Source organism: Ambystoma mexicanum, chromosome 5p (assembly GCF_040938575.1).
Source record: "Ambystoma mexicanum isolate Mex_15411 chromosome 5p, UKY_AmexF1_1, whole genome shotgun sequence".
In the NCBI taxonomy this organism is placed as follows: Eukaryota; Metazoa; Chordata; class Amphibia; order Caudata; family Ambystomatidae; genus Ambystoma; species Ambystoma mexicanum.
This window is the reverse complement of record NC_090930.1, coordinates 28714489-28730895: the sequence shown is the minus strand read 5'-3', so window position 1 is coordinate 28730895 and position 16407 is coordinate 28714489. Positions and strand designations below refer to the sequence as shown.

The 16407-nt window shown below is 46.7% G+C and overlaps 1 protein-coding gene across 2 annotated transcripts in view; it reads right to left on the bottom strand.

Annotated features, from left to right (window-relative positions):
* The window catches only part of LOC138480687 (uncharacterized), a 142567-nt gene that overhangs the window by 118257 nt on the left and 7903 nt on the right, over positions 1-16407 (bottom strand). For both annotated transcript variants that reach the window (XM_069612364.1, XM_069612365.1), the window contains exon 2: positions 12393-13203. In XM_069612364.1, coding sequence (XP_069468465.1) covers positions 12393-12774 — 382 coding nt within the window. In that variant the 5' untranslated portion in view covers positions 12775-13203. The remainder of the gene's footprint in view (positions 1-12392; positions 13204-16407) is intronic.

Below are 16407 nucleotides of genomic sequence, written 5' to 3'. Positions count from 1 at the left end.
CCAGCGTGTACGCAACCTTTTAAACTACTCGAATGTTGCATGCATCCAGCGATCCGCCTTTACAACATGGGCTTACCGTCACAAAATCCCACTGCACACTCCCTTAACGGTTCAATAGGTCGACAGTTAGGCACGCGAGTGGGTTGTGAGAAACCAGAAGGTGCCTCACCCACTAGTTCCCAAGGATCTGTCATCCAGGTGGCCTCCACAGCCATCGCTTTTGGATCCAGTTCCTGGGGGTGGACCAGTGCGGAAGATCACCTGGGCGAGGGGTCTTCGGGGAGTGGGAGACCGGATGGTGAGACATGGTATGCCCTTCCCTGTAACACCTTTACCCTATCCTACCAGGTAGATATTTAGGAACTCAGCCCCCGCCCCCTTTTACAACATGAACACTTTTTCACAGACAGCCCGCTATGACAGAAAATGGACTAACACCTGAGCAGTATACCGGACGTATCCCACGACAATACTCAGGCATGGTCAGACAATTACTGACCATCACACACACCCGACTTCCATTACACTTACCCACACAGATAAAAGGCGAAGTAGGAGAGCACACTTGAGTGAGGCAAAACACACGAGGAAACAGTAGTTCCAAGATAGTTTAAGAAGAGGAAAAAGGAGGCGACACAGAAGGGGATCACAAGGGGGGGAAGTTCCCTTGACCTTTTCGACAAGGAACCATTACTTTCAAAAAGCCTCGAGAATAGAAAGCATAAGACCAGAAAAACCAGGCTGAGGAATCCTGCATTATGTGTCAGAGGTACCCGGGCCCCCACTGCATCGATAATCAAGGCGGGGAGAATCTGCCGTGGTACTGTCCTTGGCTCCAACAACAAAGCAGCTTCAGTGAAATCAACACAGCCGGTGAGTTGGGGAGACTGATACAAGACCGGTCTGTGTTGAAGCCAAGGTTGCAAGCGGCAACATTGTATGAACCGCATGTGATAACCAACACAAGTATAGTTGAACTGCAGATGAGAGATTGAACTTTGAAACCAAGATACGATACCTTTGACAAGAGTAGTCCGGCACTGCATGTGTTCTCAATCGAAGGTCTCTTTAGGTATCCAGCTGAGAGTTCACAAAAGTTAAAGAGTGGCAAAGGATTGTGAATTGAAGTGGTCCGGCGACAGGTCAAGTCAAATCCTGCGCACATGCGACGAAAGTCTTCGATGTTAATACAGTCAAGAAAGTTTATAACAAAGTAGATAAAGTTGGCCTGAGCCCGGCAGAGGGAGACTTATTAAAGACTTTGTGTCCAAGTGGATTCGAGCCCGGCGGAGGGGGGACCCCTGACGGCGAATAGTAATATCACCTAAGAAAATTGTGTATATATGAAATACAAAAAATGCTTGTTTGTTGCATCAGGCCCTCAAGAAGAGGCTTTGAATAGCATACAGACTTTGGCATGGAAGGCCATGATGTTGAAGATTCGCACTGCACCGTTATGCTAGATAAGCCAGAGACTGTGCTAAGCTTGAGTGTGCCACTTTGTCCCGTGCTGAAAACGTGGGGAAGGGAAGCCAACGGCATGAATATCCAGACATCATTTCTTGAACACTTCTTTTGCATAACACTGTTTCCCACACTATTTGTATTTAGAGGTAAGGATTGGCAATACGTTTATTAGTATTGGCCATTTTATTTTGACAATGCACCACTAGCGCTGTTATTTGATGGTCGTAGCTTGCTCCCATCCTTAGATTTAGGATTAGATAGGCGTTTTTTTCAAACCCAATTGATGTTCACTAAACACCCTTGAACTCTGGTCACTTGTGTCCGTCTTATTGTTGATACCATGCCTTCCCTACAGGGTGCATGTAACCTCTTGTGAGAAACCTGAGGGTATCCTCACACCTACTCCCTCTGGATCCTCTATCAGGTAGCCAAGGAAAGGCCATTGCTTTTGGATCTTGACCCTGGAGGTGGAGAAGAGAGGATCACCTGGAGGGTGTTCGGTAAGAATTGGTGTGGGACTTTACAAGACTTCTATTGCTTAACCCATCTTTTAATATAGGCCTGTACTACACAAGTTGGTAGAGTGACTGGGCCGCCAGGCTTATCTTAAGAGGTCTAATGTGAGCTGTAGACCTGTACAATGAAATCAGTAAATACACTCTTAAGTTATAGTATGCACATTTATTTGTATATACACACACACAAGGATAATTTGAGAATCTTTAAAAAGCAGCAACTAATAGTAACATTAATATAAATGTTAGGATTCAGCTCAACAAAGCAATAAAGTAGGTGAGTAATTGAAGATTTGGTTCTAGCTGGACGAAAGGGAGGGCGTCTGGCGAGCTACTGAGGCCGCACTCGAGAGAATGACTCTGCAGCAATGGATTCCCTTTGATTCAGCAGCCTTTTGTGGTTTTGGCGCCTTTTTCTCAGCGCCAAAGAAGAACGAACAGCTCTGGTTGGAAGTTACTTGATCCTTCCGCCCTGGACTGGGTGAAGAGGTCTTGCTTCTGTAGAGTCCTCTGGAAGCCCACAAGGTTTTGGCTGGATTCACACTTCTAAAGACAATGCACTTCATGGTCAGGGGTCCCCGGGTATTGGGATTCTGCAGCCTTGGAAAGTAAGCCCTGGAAAGTCATAGCAAGTCGGGGGTTGCACCAAATGAAGCATGTCTCAAGGCCAGTTGGTCCCACCAGCCCAAGGGAGGAAGTCGTCACATGTGGGTCTTCCCAGACGAAAACAGAATCCGCACAGTTGCAGGGGTTCACCGGGCACTTTGCAGTCCAGGAGGTTGCTGCTGGCGTCTCTTCATGTCTTCGTCGGATGTTGACCTCCAGTGGTCAACCCTGCTTCTAGTCCCAAAAACCTTGCCAGCAAGTTCCCATTCATTCACGGCCCTAGGGCGGCTGTCCTAACGGACACCCACCCGGCCAATCAGAACTGGTTTCACTCAGGCACACAAAGACACAAAATGATAGATAAGTTCTGGGCCCCTTCCTCACTTCAAGACACACTAGAGCCTCAAAGGGCTCAAATCCAATTCAAACAACAGAGTAAAAGCCCAGAAAGAACAAACTGACAAGAAATGGCGAAAAAAAGAAGACGGCCATTTCGGAAGAATTGTCACCCTTGAGTGCTGTACTGCAGCTGAGAAATCACCCTGCAAATACATGGCACAAAGGTAGTAAAAAAGAAACCACTGCCACTAGCCATTCAAGTTAGTTAGTGTAAGAGAATGTTATATGAGAAGTGGGATAAAGGAGTTACTATGTAACCCCCCAGCACCACAAATAGCGTGGTGTGTGCTGGACCCACAAAAGAAAGGGTAAGACAGGAGTCATATTACTATTATTGGGAACAGTAGTTCACCCAAGAAAATGTATTTAAACTTAAGAGGAGTCCAAGGGATTTCTCGGTGACACTGCACTGAAGGTGCTGTGTGTCACCATGCAAAAAGCAGATGCCTATGGAGTTTACTTAAACAGTAAAAACCATAAATCCTAGTTAGAAAAACACACGAGGGAGTAGGGAAACAAGTCCCACTCACTCAGGAGTAACAGTCAAAAAGCCCCAAATCCAGAAAAAGAGTTGGGGGGGGTCTCTAAGGTTAAAGGGAATTGGCACAGAAATGAATATTCTCCCTAACAGAGGGTCCTTGGGGATTGGAAATGTGGTGCCCGCAGGCAAGACATGGTATCCCCCCCTTTCCCTTTGAAGGCCAACCTAACCCTCCCCCGGCCTTTATAGGCTACTGTAAAACCTTTCCCCTTAATTCACGCACATTTTAACTCACGGTACTGGGACGAGGAAGAGGCAACTAGGAATCATGAACACGAAAACCTAACTTCACCACTCTAGTACTGGGACAGAGATGCCTGTAGAGTGCTTTAAAGGCCAGGCCTGTCCCTTTAACTATAGTCAGGCAAGCCCAATTAAGAATCCACACCTGCAACCTGTCAAGTGGTTGCGGGCGTATAAACAGAGAACCCAAGAGCAGCAAAGGGAGTAACAGGGAGGCCTGTGTGGGAGAGACCAGCAGGGGGCCCGTTTTGTGAAGAGGCAACCGTGGTGGCACATGAGAGGAAGCCAAGACGTTGTCCTCGAAGACCTGTGGAGCCCAAGGCGAGTCGAGCTGTTAGGTTGCCACAGATGTGGGAGCCCCGGTGGTCCACAGAAAGCAGCTGTAGCTGCGAGAACGAATAAAGGAAGCTGTCTGCGTCCATGGAGGAGAGCAGAGCTGCTGGCGTGTGCCAGGAGGCAACCGGAGTGCGTGCGGGGCCGCCGGAGGAGAACACCGAAGACCGGCGAGTGGAAAGAAATGTCACTCAAAGCCAGGGGCACTCCTTGGGGCTTTTGAATACAAAAGTGATATATAGTATATATTGAATTCCAAACTGAATAAAAACTTGAAACAAAGCAAAGTTACACATGTTGAATATCGAATTGATGGAAACTTTATGGGCAAAGCCAATAACTGATGAAGGACAAAAGTGCATTTGAAAGAAACCTTTGGAAAGGGCACAAGTGCGAAAGAGTGCAACAGAAAGGTGGGGCATGAACAAGACAACCACAAAGTGAACTTTCTGAATGGATACAGCGTGGCAAGGCCAAACACTGGCAAGAGGTGTGTGACAAGTTATGACAAAGCCAAGGGGCTAACCAGGATAGTGTAAAGTTGCCCATAGAGCCAAAAGACCGACAAGGAGAAGCTAAACGATTGCGAATCTGTCCACAGGGGCAAGTATCGAAGACCCTGTGTGGACTGGAGTGCCTAGGGCTCCTGGTGGTGGGACCTGTGATGGTTGGACCGTGTAGTCCGACAATATTGCGCCTAGAACAGCAAGCCCAAAACTGAAAATCAAAGACATGAAATAAAAAGGAGGAGCACTGCGAGTGAACTGGTAAGGCGTGCCAGAATTTTAAAAGCTTGAAAGCAGCACAAACCGCCACGCTGACATCTTGGGGAAGGGAACCCTGCGTTTGAGGAACTGCAAACTGTATTGAGTACGGAACCTCAAGACCCCTCTTCGTTTGAACTGTGTTGCATTGAAAATGGGGAAGGGAACCTAGAGGATTTATTTGTATTGTTTATTTTATTGAGCATGGGTTAGGCGCTTACACAGCTGAATAGTGTTTCAAAGCGCCATATGACTAAATGGGAAGGGAACATGGAAAAAACAACATGGGGTGATTAGCAGGGAAGGGAAAGAGGGAGAGAACAGCAGAGTTTTAAGTAATTTCCGGAACTTGAGGGGGTTCGGCTCAAGTCTGAGAGGGCAGGGAGGCCATCCCAAAGGGAGGCATCAGCCGAGGATAGAGACCTGCCCCCCAATCTCTGCTTGGAGAAGCATTTAACAGTCAAAGATTTGGAGTTAGAGGAGCGTAGGGCTTTAGCATAGGAGTATTTAGGTAGGGGAGAGTTGGAGATAGCAAGGCCCCAGGCTCAGAAGGCCTTGTGGATGATGCAGAGAGTCTTGAATTTGCTCCTTGCTGCTACCAGGAGCCAGTGGAGAGATTTTGGGGCTGGAGAGATACGGTCCCTGTGCCAAGGATTGGTTTCGCAGTCCTATTCTGCATTAGCTGGAGGGGGCATAGGGAGGAAAGAGGGTGATTGACGAAGAGGCTGTTGCAGTAGTCCATCCTGGAGAGGACCAGAGCTTAGGAGAGATTGAGCTTCTTGGGGAAAGTGAGGAAATGAAGAATGCCTCTGAGGAGCTGGAGCTGAAAGTGGGACTTCTTAGTAAGATCCATGATGTGAGGGATGAAGGAGAGCAGATTCGAAGATGAACCAGGGGGGTTGGCCTCACAGGATGTTGGGGGTGGGGGAAGAGGACCCAAAGAGGGTGGCTAGAGGGTAGGAGGAAAGGAGGGCTCAGGTATCCTGATCAGAAGGATACCTGTTGTGGGGGAGGAGTGGTCCAAGAGACCCCCCTTGCCTACATCCCCACCCCAGGTGAGGGCCATGGCTCATCGGGCGTCCCCTCCTTACCACCAGGGCCCAGGTGGTGGATGGCTCACCTGTTGAAGACATTGCCCACACGCATTGAATTTAGCTAGGCATCAGGAACCATTTTGTCTAATAAAGATGGTGTGAGCTCAGCGCACTGTAGCGTGGCCCCCACCCTCGGAGAGCTTCAGTTATCCCTGTTGCCGCAGCACCCTGGCAGATCCGCTGTGAGCCCGTTCCCACGAACAAGACGGACATGAGCTAGTGTAAGATACTAACATTGTAACATTTCACCTTCCGCAGCGTACCATCGCTCCCAGCATGACCCGGCCAGCGGGCCTGGGCGATGAAAAGAACGGGAAAATGGTCATCAAACGGCAGAAAGTCTGCCATATATTAATGCCAAGACCACGTGCAAAGTGTGCATTTCTCCACAAAATCTCTTCTATTACAAAAACCTGTAAAATGTATAACCATGATAGAAAGCATGCGTCCATGATATTAGCAATGAAGAGCCCACACCACTGCAGTTGGGTACTAACAATGAAAGAGCGTTCCAGGGGTCTATTTGTTATATGTATCACTGGAAAATTTACACTCCATGGTTCTGCGCCATAACTGAACTAATGCTGCTAGAGTACACGAGAGGACGAATGTAGCCACACAGAGGGCTCAGGTGAAGGATGCGCGAAAATGCACTTGTCATGCGTGTATGTCTGAGCCCTTTATGTGCCACCACCGCCACGTACGGTGGCGGGTCATTCTCTATGTACTCCACCAACCTTGCTACTACCTCACTTACTGCAACTGTATATGCATATAACTAAATACTGTAGTTGTTAAAACATAGTGTACGAATAATGTGCTCAGACTGGATATAATCGAGACACATCCAGCAAAGTGAAATGTATGTTTCTAAAGTGATTCAAACAAATATTATGAAGTGTTCAAATGATTGTGATGTTTTCACCTCTAAAAGCCGGCAACACACGAGGAAGATACCTTTGTGAATATGTGCAAGGCCATTCCCCCTCCCACCCTGCGAAGACTGCCAAACATGAGAGGAGAGGCCCGCGCCGCGCTGCTCCACCTCCCCCAACCAGACTGGAGCCACTTCAAAGATGTGTAGCCCCCTCCGCAGCACCCAAGGCCACGGCCCGCCACCTGCATAATTTACAGCACAGCAGTAAACCTCTGCTTGAGCATACACTTCCAAAGGCGCCCCCTCGTAAACCCCACAACCCACCAGATCATCTTAGACTTATGGCCCTGTGCAATCAGGACACCCAACACTGTGGCAACACACAGCGGCACATTTATAACCACATCCAACAAGACAGGGAGGCATGTACCGTCCGTCCCATGCCCTGAAGCTTAGCCCCTCAATCTATGGCTCCGGTCAACAGGACACTGGTAACCAGGCCCGGACGAATGACCATCAGACCCCTCACAAGGTGCATTCCTCCTGTGTTGCATTAACCTGTAGAATAACCTATTGGAAGATTTACTAAAGAAGATAATATTGCAATGACTGAATGACTGCGGTGTGCATGGCATAGGGCAAACAAGTCAGGAAAAGACATTCATCTCTGACACTGGCCACAATGGCACAACAACACCGCCCGGATGAACCCAGCTGACCTGCCAGGCCCAGCCCAACTCACGAGGCTGACCAGTGACGTCCTCCAGCCAAGGCCAACCACATCACAGCAGCACCTATAGCTAGTCATCGCCACCCAATCCCATCGAACTTGTGCCCCCTATAGTATGTAGGTTCTTATGACGTTTTTTGTAAATATATACGCCTGTCTTTGCTATTGTCAGACAGAGCGCTCTCGGAGTTTGCAGAGTTCTTTGCATGCCCTATTCTGATTAATAAACTCCCATTTAAGCTCACCCGCACTCTGTCTTGGCTTTATTCCCGACTTGGGAGAGTCCTTCATTGTCTCTCATTGCGGGGAGGATCGTGCTGGTTTGGGACGCTTGCCTTCACTGTCTTACTAGCAATAAGGCAGAGATCATTAGCTTCACACCATGCCTGAATGGCAGAGAGTCAGGGATCAGAGAGGGGGAAAAGGAGGTAGTAGAGGGAAGTTTGAAGGAAAGCTGCGTGTCATCAGCATAACGCTGGAAATGAGGAGAGGAGGCAATCAGGTGTCAAGATAGATATTGAAGAGCCATGGTGATAGGATAGAGCCCTGGGGACACCACAGGTAGAGAATGGGGTGGTGGAGGTGAAAGGATCCAGTTGCAACTGGGATGAGTGGTTAGTAAGAAAAAAAGGTCAACCAATACAGTGCCCGGTCAGTGATGCCAGGGGTATCACGCAGTCGTTTTATGAGGATGGAATGGACTGTGTCAAAGGCAGAAGGGAGAGAGGAAAATGAGACCAGCGGGAGAATTGGAGTCAAGATTTACAAGCATGTTTTCACAGGTATTCAGGAGAGCAGTTTACTTGCCTCTGGATGCCCAGAATTCCAATTGATAATCATAAAGGCAACCAACCAGATCAGTGTGGAGGGTCAGTTGGGGGAGGACCAGCTTCTCCAAGAGTTTACCCAGAAGAGGGTAGTGGAATAGGGGGTCAGGAATCACGGGTGGAAATTATGGAACCGGTGGAGGTATTAGCAGCGTTTGGCTACGCTCTAGTCCTCATCCAATATGGCTGCGTCCTCTATAAATGGTGACTCCACCCCCCAATTTCTTTGCTTTGTATATGTGTGCTTAACACTAACGCTCAGTTACTCTGTGTGTTCGTTCCTGCTTCTGGCTTTTAGCCGCCTTCTTAACCGTCTGGGTTATTGCCTTCTACGTCCGTTTTGGACTGGCGCTTCCTCTCTTTGTCTTTCCTCGTTAGGGCTGCCTCCCGGCTTTCTCTGTACTTTCGTTACTTTTACTTCCGTCTTTGGGTTTTCACGGTTTGCTCTTACCTTGTGCGTCTTACCAGTGTTGGCGTCTGGCCATCTCTGCTTCCTGCTTACAATCTTCTGTCCGTAAGCAGCGCCATCCTGTTCTTTATGCTCGGCAATCTGCCATTTCATTCGTTCCGCCAGCAGCCTTCTTCGGTGCGCGGCTTCAAACTAGTCGCCTCATCTGCTGTCCGCGTTCCGGGCTGCCTTTCGGCTCCTCCGGCAGTCGCAAAGCGGCACCTTGGTTCTTTCACTCTAAGGCTATTATCTCTGCAACACAGTATCTGGCCTTTCTCTATTCCACCAGGGTGCAACTAGCTAATTTCTTTCTTTCTGAGAGTCTTTTCTCTAATATCCTGTTCGTGTCCACTGAGAGACTGTCTGTACTTACAGATCCCTATGTTTATCAGGGTGTTTCCTTCGGATTTCCAATACCAACACCCTTCTACAACATCAACCACTTTCAGTGCCAACTTCGAGCTGTTGAACTATTGAGAAGTGTTTCCTACTCCCTGCCCGAGTTCCCAAGACTGTCCACCTTGTCTCCTCAATCAAGATCTCCAGGGTTTTTTCTGCCTTTGGCTTTTTCCCTGGTTGAGATGCTGGCCCCCCTGGAGGCATCCAAGACAGGTTCCATCAGCTGTCACAGTGGCCTCCGGAGGGGATAGACCTTATCTACACGAGAAGAAGGTCCGGATCTCCAAGGACAAGACATCCAGTAAGAAAAAGAAGCTACCAAGGACCAAGTTTCCCTTCCAGTGGCCCTCCTCAGAAGAATCAAGTGAGGAGCAAGGGGAGGTGGAACCGGAGTCTGACATAGGGCAATAGTTAGCCAGGGAGGAGGGAATCAGCAGATGGCTTTAAGAGATGGTGCACAAGAAAAGTGCTTGACAGATAGAGGGAAAGAGTCAGTGGCAAAGGAGTTGTTACAGAGCAAGAGGTGATGTTGTCCTTAATGGTTCTGAAGGAGCAAGGGAGCACCTTTTTGGGGGGAGATCTTCATAGAGCGGGCCACTTTAGAGACCTCATCCGGTGCTATGGGCAAGAGGGAGGGGAGTGTGGGGGTGGGAGGAGAGGAGCCAAAGAAGGTAGGTAGGCGAGTGGGAAAGTGAGTGGCAGAGAGTGTGGACAGAACATCCTGATTTTTTGACGTGAAATGGGAGGCCAAAGCGGTGCAGAGCCTGGGAAGGGAGGGGATTGTGGGGAACTATATTGCTCAGAACTTGGGAAAGGTAATATTGAGACTTTTGTGGAACTTTCTTGAACTTGGGGAAGGGGAGCCGACGAGGAAGCTAAGAACTGGAAGAAGCTCAAAACTTTGTGTTGATCACCATTTCTTTCATTTTTGACATTGGTCCACATTGTTTAGATGTAGGTGTGAGGGCAATGATAGGTTTTGGACACAGACAGACTAAGTTGAACTCTTTGACTCAGACGTTCCTTAGTTTTGTTCAGGTAGGGAAATCCCACCTTAGCATAGGGTAAGTTAACCATTCTACCATCCTTACATTTGATTGAATAAACCTTTTTATTTTGAACTTTGAATCGGTTGTCTCTGTCTTGCTTCACAATGCCTTTACACACTTTACATGTTATGTTATGTTACTTGGCATTTATATACCGCCTTATGTATCATTGGTATGACCTCAAAGCGCTGGTAAGTTGAACGCCCTTGAGAACTGTAGTTCAAGTCAGTAGAGAGAGAGGAGTGTCGTATGGTGCGTGGGCGCACCGGATAGGTGTGCAGCTGGTGTGGTTGTTGCATGACAGCCGCTTTTTAGCAGTAGATGTGGTGCTGAGGAAATCAGTTGGATGTGTTCAATCTGGAGGGTGGACACCCAGACTGAGTTCTGGCTGCGTTAGGCCTGAGGAGATGCTTAAACTGGCCAGTATGTGCTCAGCTAGCTGTGTTTTATTAGGATGATGAGGTGTTCATGGGGTCATGTTAGTATGAGAACAGCTAGGCCAAACGTGTCATAGTATAGCTGTGTTCTAGTTGAATGATGGTGTATAGGAGAGAGTAAGCGTAGTGGTGTGATATGGTGGTTATCGGTAAAGCGCCTGCGACCAAGCACGAGAGCGGCACACGTATATAAAGCGGCAAGATGGACAAGGTCAACATGTCATACAGATAACATGGGGATACAGGTACATAGCATATACACATAGCATATGTAGGAGATACAGAGATGTATCCACTCTGTCCTTTCCATCCACCTGTTCCATCCGGTTCTATCCTTTGCATTACCAGGGAAACAGGCTGCTGGGTATGCAGCCTAACTCTCTCCCCAAATGCAAGGTTCGAAATTACTGAGAGTTATTTAGCTCCTACTTGTAGCCTAAAGGGGCCTTGTTGGCTTGACAGCTACGAGGCCTACTGGAGCCATAGAAACATATTTTTGTGACACGGACTCAGTGTGTTTGGGGATTATGTTTAATGGGGTTAGGACACATCTAGAAAACATTCAAAGCATGATGGTCCGTATAGAAAGGTTGCTATGCATCTTGTATGGAGGTTAACGTGCAGCATGCCACGCATTAGCTCTGTTCCCTTTTTTTGCTGAGACCAAGGAGCGGTTTGTATTTCTTGCTAAACAAATGTTTATATTTCTATACCTGCCATGTACGTCAGTCACCCCATGACCAGGGGCGGTTTGTGAGCAACAACTTAATTAAATTCGGTTCTTGTCATACAGAAAACCCGTATTCTAGGAGGAAAGCCATTTGAGTGCACAGGGTACTCTCCCCCCCCCCCCCCCCCGCCCGCCCCCCCCCCCCCGCCCGCCCCTGTATCAGGCACCGGTACACTGCCGGTAGGTATCCTGCAGCAACAAAGGTTTAGATCATTTGACAGAGAATCAGATCACTTGACGTTGCAAAGTGGGGGAGAGAAAAAGCACACGATTCTAGAGCCAAACCAATAACCTACATGGGATCAGATGTAGTGTATTATTAGGAAAAGCCAAAGGTCACGGTCACTGGTTTCATTCCCTCCCACCAAAAGGGAAGTTCACTTAGAAATGTTATTGTCTAAAAATATTGGCCCTAGTTGAAAATATATATTTACATTGTTTTTTTTTAATAAAAAAAACAAAGTTCTTATGAAAAATTACCTGGAAATGTGCTTCTAAGTTCCGACTTGGAGGCCTCAATTTTGAATGCAGAAACACTGTAATGTGTTATTCTAATTCTCTGCTCTAGCCGCAGTAGTCAAGCAGGAGCCCCCTACTGAGAGCTGTAGCTTGCTACTGCCGGAGATCAGAGAATGACAAACGGTCCCAGGGCAGAAAATGCATGTCCTGTGAACAAGGCAACGCGTGCCGTTTATTTAACAGGGCCTGTATAGCTTGCTCTGAGGAACGGACTCCTGTGGTCCAATTCACATCATGCGCATCCAAGGATCAACCTCTTATACCCAACAATTAACCCACTTGTGAAAAACATGTGCAGTGCAGCTAATTTGAGGGACAATTAAAGCCCACTTCTGGGCAGGCAAAAGAACCACAATGATGCGGAGAGCATGGCACCACTGCACTGCTGGGTGGTGGAGGCAGGGAATCGCTTACCATCGAACACCAGCTCCCCTTTCTTATTGCGTACAGGAAGTGATGCCTGAAACTCCACCCGGCTCTCCTCCCCAGTTTTCTGCTTTTTTCCTGAGCCTCTATCACTGTCCGCCACTTCAGACAGGTCTGCTTTTCGCTTCCCAGTGGCGACACCGATTTTCAGCTTGTCCTTAGCAGGTGCCCTGCTTCCCTTCCTGGCTTGCGTTTTAGGAGGCATAGTCTTTACTGGGGCCCTCTTTGCTGCAGTTCCCTTCCCATCTGCTTTCATTGGGGTTCCCTTTGCCGTGGGTTTCTTGCAGTCTGGAGTAGAATGCTTTGCTGCGGCGACCTTGCGCTTGACCGTCGGCACTGGGGGGCCTTTGGCACTGGTTCTCGGTGCCATAGTTGGTTATATGATTTCCTGTCTTAATAGTTCTTCACTTGTCTGCCGTTTGTTCACCACTCCAAACGAGAAGTCTCCAGCGGGCTCACCCAGCGATGGGAGACGTCTCCAGCGGGCACACCCAGCGATGGGAGAAGTCTCCAGCGGGCACACCCAGCGATGGGAGAAGTCTCCAGCGGGCACACCCAGCGATGGGAGAATTCTCCAGCGGGCACACCCAGCGATGGGAGAAGTCTCCAGCGGGCACACCCAGCAATGAGAAAAGTCTCCAGCGGGCACACCCAGCGATGGAACCACGTCACCTGCACGGACTATAGTCACAGTAAGGCCACGAACATGCAAGGTCTTGAGCTGATGGTGGTTCTTCAATGGGGAATACGATCATTCTGGCTTCTCTGAAGATAAGTTGCACAGACCATTGTGCTGCATCTAGAATCACAAATAGTCACAGGGTTAGTTTGTGGTAACTACAGTCCTCCATACTCTACTTCCCTTTCAAAAGAAATGTAATTCAAACAAACATCCCCATCAACATCTTGTAGGAACATGACGTTTTCACATCCTTTCCCAAAATCAATAAGCAGAATCAGTTGCCTCATTCAACATGCAATATAAGGCAGCGCCCTGTGCAAAAGTGAGCTTAGCATATATGGATCATTTGCACATGTAAACAAGGATTTCAGGGCTAATTCACTTCCAGTAACACAAACAAATAGGCTTTGAGGTCAACCAATAAGGACCTCAGAATAGAGCACCCTAATTAGTGAGACAGCTTAACCCAAGGCCAGGACTGGCATCAATTCCATACACCACAATTGCATTCATTTCATATGAGAGGCTTCTACGATCCAATTTTAGTCCCACAATAGCAGGCCGTAATTTGTTAAGCATGTGTTTTTCCCATATGCATAACAGACTTCCGGCAGGGCTAAAAATCAGTTAAGTCAATGCTTTAGTTTGTAACAAAGCTTTATGATACAAGTTCCACACAATATTGGTGACACAATGCTCGAGGAGTTAATCATATTTGTATTTTCTCAAGACTCATTTTTAAATGGTTTGGACATGAATATGCCTCATAAGGCATTTAAGCTATGTTGCAAGTGTAGGATTATGTGATCAAATAAAATGAGAATCCACCCAGGCCAGCTATGGAACATGCACAACTTTGTATCTTTGGGGGCGGTGACACATTCCCTAATGTGTGTTGTGTGGCGGGTCAGAAGGACACAGACAACTCATTTCACTAAATAGTTATTAAACTAGCAGGACATCTCTCCCCATTCTACGAAATGTCCCTACTAACAAAACTAACTAAGGTTTGTCAGTGAAAGTCCAAAGTAAATCAGCCCACTGCCAAAACGAACCTTTATTTTTATTGTGATATTGGATTTTAAGACGTCCGAGGAGTTAACTGTCTCCAGAATGTTCCTGCAGTTAACTTTAAACGCGCTTACTGATTGAACTGACTGGTTTGTTAACAGTTCCCCCATCACCCATATCCTCATATAGAGAGTTGTTAGGAGGGGGAGATCATGTCGCATAGAGGGAAATCAAATCCAGCTTGGTTCAGATTATTCCATTAGGAACTTCTTTTTTAATTAGTTTGGTTGATACAATCAACCTTTCAAATTTCACAACATGTAAGCCACAATATAAATAGCCTTAAAATTATCTTTCCATAATAACATTACATAAACAAGTGAAACACAAAAAACAAAAGACAAAAGAATCAATATAAGTTTTACAGATAAAACAAGGGCAAAATTTCAGCCTCCATGTCCAGTACATACATATAAAACACATATACAAAAAGAAAGGAAAAAATAAACAATTAACAGCCTTAGTTTTGGTTGACACATCAATCATGTTGTTGGATTTTCATTTTCCCACGACCTTCATTAGTTAACAATAACTCCAACTGGATTGAAGCGTCAGCTAACGCATTCATGGTGAATTCGCACCATTTCCGAGAAAATGCCCGATTTTGATTTAACAAATGAGAGGCCACCCTGCCTAGGATGTCTGTACGATTAGATGATAAAAGACATTTACAAAAAAAATGCACAATATTTCCACGTGACATATGAGGACATTGAGAGGGAGCCCAATTCAAACCGGATTAACGGTAATGGAGTTGGTAGATGCAGGACTTGTTTCCAAAAGGACGATTCTAATTTGTCCCACCATATGGCATTTTTTGGAATTTGAGCTTCGGACCCGTAGGTTAGGATTGGAAGAACCTTCTGCAAATAGCAGGTTAACACGTTTTATTGTGAATTTTCCGAATTTGCCCATTAATATTTTTGCTTGAGCAACCAGGGATTGTAATTTGCCCTTAATTTCTGAATCGTGCGCTGGACTTGAAGATGTATAAGCAATCGATATGCCCAGATATTTATAAATGGGTACCTTATCAAGGGGAACATTATGTTAGTTCCACTTGAAATGTTTAACTTTAATAGCCGAGTGCCATTTACAGACCATTGTTTGAGTTTTATTCGTGTTTATTTTCAGACGATTCATGTCCACATAGTTCTCCAGACCATCCAAGAGCTTTTGCAACCCACTGTGCGTTTTCGAGATGAGGATTAGGTCATCTGCGTAAAAGAGGTAGGGGATTTTGTGTGGGCCCAAGCTAGGAGGATCACTCCTAATTTGACTTACAGCAACGCCCAGAACGTATATAAAAGAAATTAAATATGGAAGAGGCCAAAACACACCCTTGTTTCAACCCTCTATGCGTTGTCATGTCGCCCCCCCAATGCGAGTCTAACCTGCATAGAGGCATTAGAATGAAGCAATACTATTAGGGCTACCAAAGAGGACGGACAATTGTGTTTGACCAGTTTATTATATAAAAGAAATCGATCAACTGAACCAAAAGCGACCTTCAAATCGACAAAGGCCAAAAACAAAGTCAGTTTTTTGTGCAGCATGGTCAGAGAGAAGCATATTCACCGTAATGATATTAAGGATGGTACCTGTTCCAGCCACAAAGCCCGCTTGAAAGGGATCATTACGTTGGGCTTGCAAAGTCCACTTGTGAAACTCTCTCAAAATTAGGCGGGAGAAGATCTTACCGGCGCATCTAATAACGCTATTGGCCTATAGCTAGATGGCTCTTTCCTGTCCCCTTTTTTAAAAATGGGGACAATGAATGAGTGTGTCCAGGAAGGGGGAAGAGTTTGTGTTTTGATAATGAAGGTAAAGATTTGTAACAAGATTTGCGCCCAGTTTTCCAGGTGGTCTTTTAGCATTTTATTGGACAAGCCATCCGGCCCACAAGCACCTGACCGACTAGCCTTCTTAATAAAGAAGCGAATGTCGTCCAAGTCAAAGTTTAGGTGAAACTTAGTCGTGGAGTTGATGGTATCTAATGAAACACCTCCATCTGGTACTTTAAGCAGAGAAGTACTCAATCCAAATGGATTCTGCAACTTCATTGGCTTGGATAACCACTTGAGGGCCGATAATGGCTTGATTAAGAAGAGACCAAATATTAGCGATGTTTTTACTTTGAACGGTAGCCAGTAACAATTGGCTATCTGTGAGGAATAATTTCACACGTCTAAATTTAGCCCAGTTTCTGTATGTGGTTTTGATGTATGTAAGCTGACTATATCGAATGCT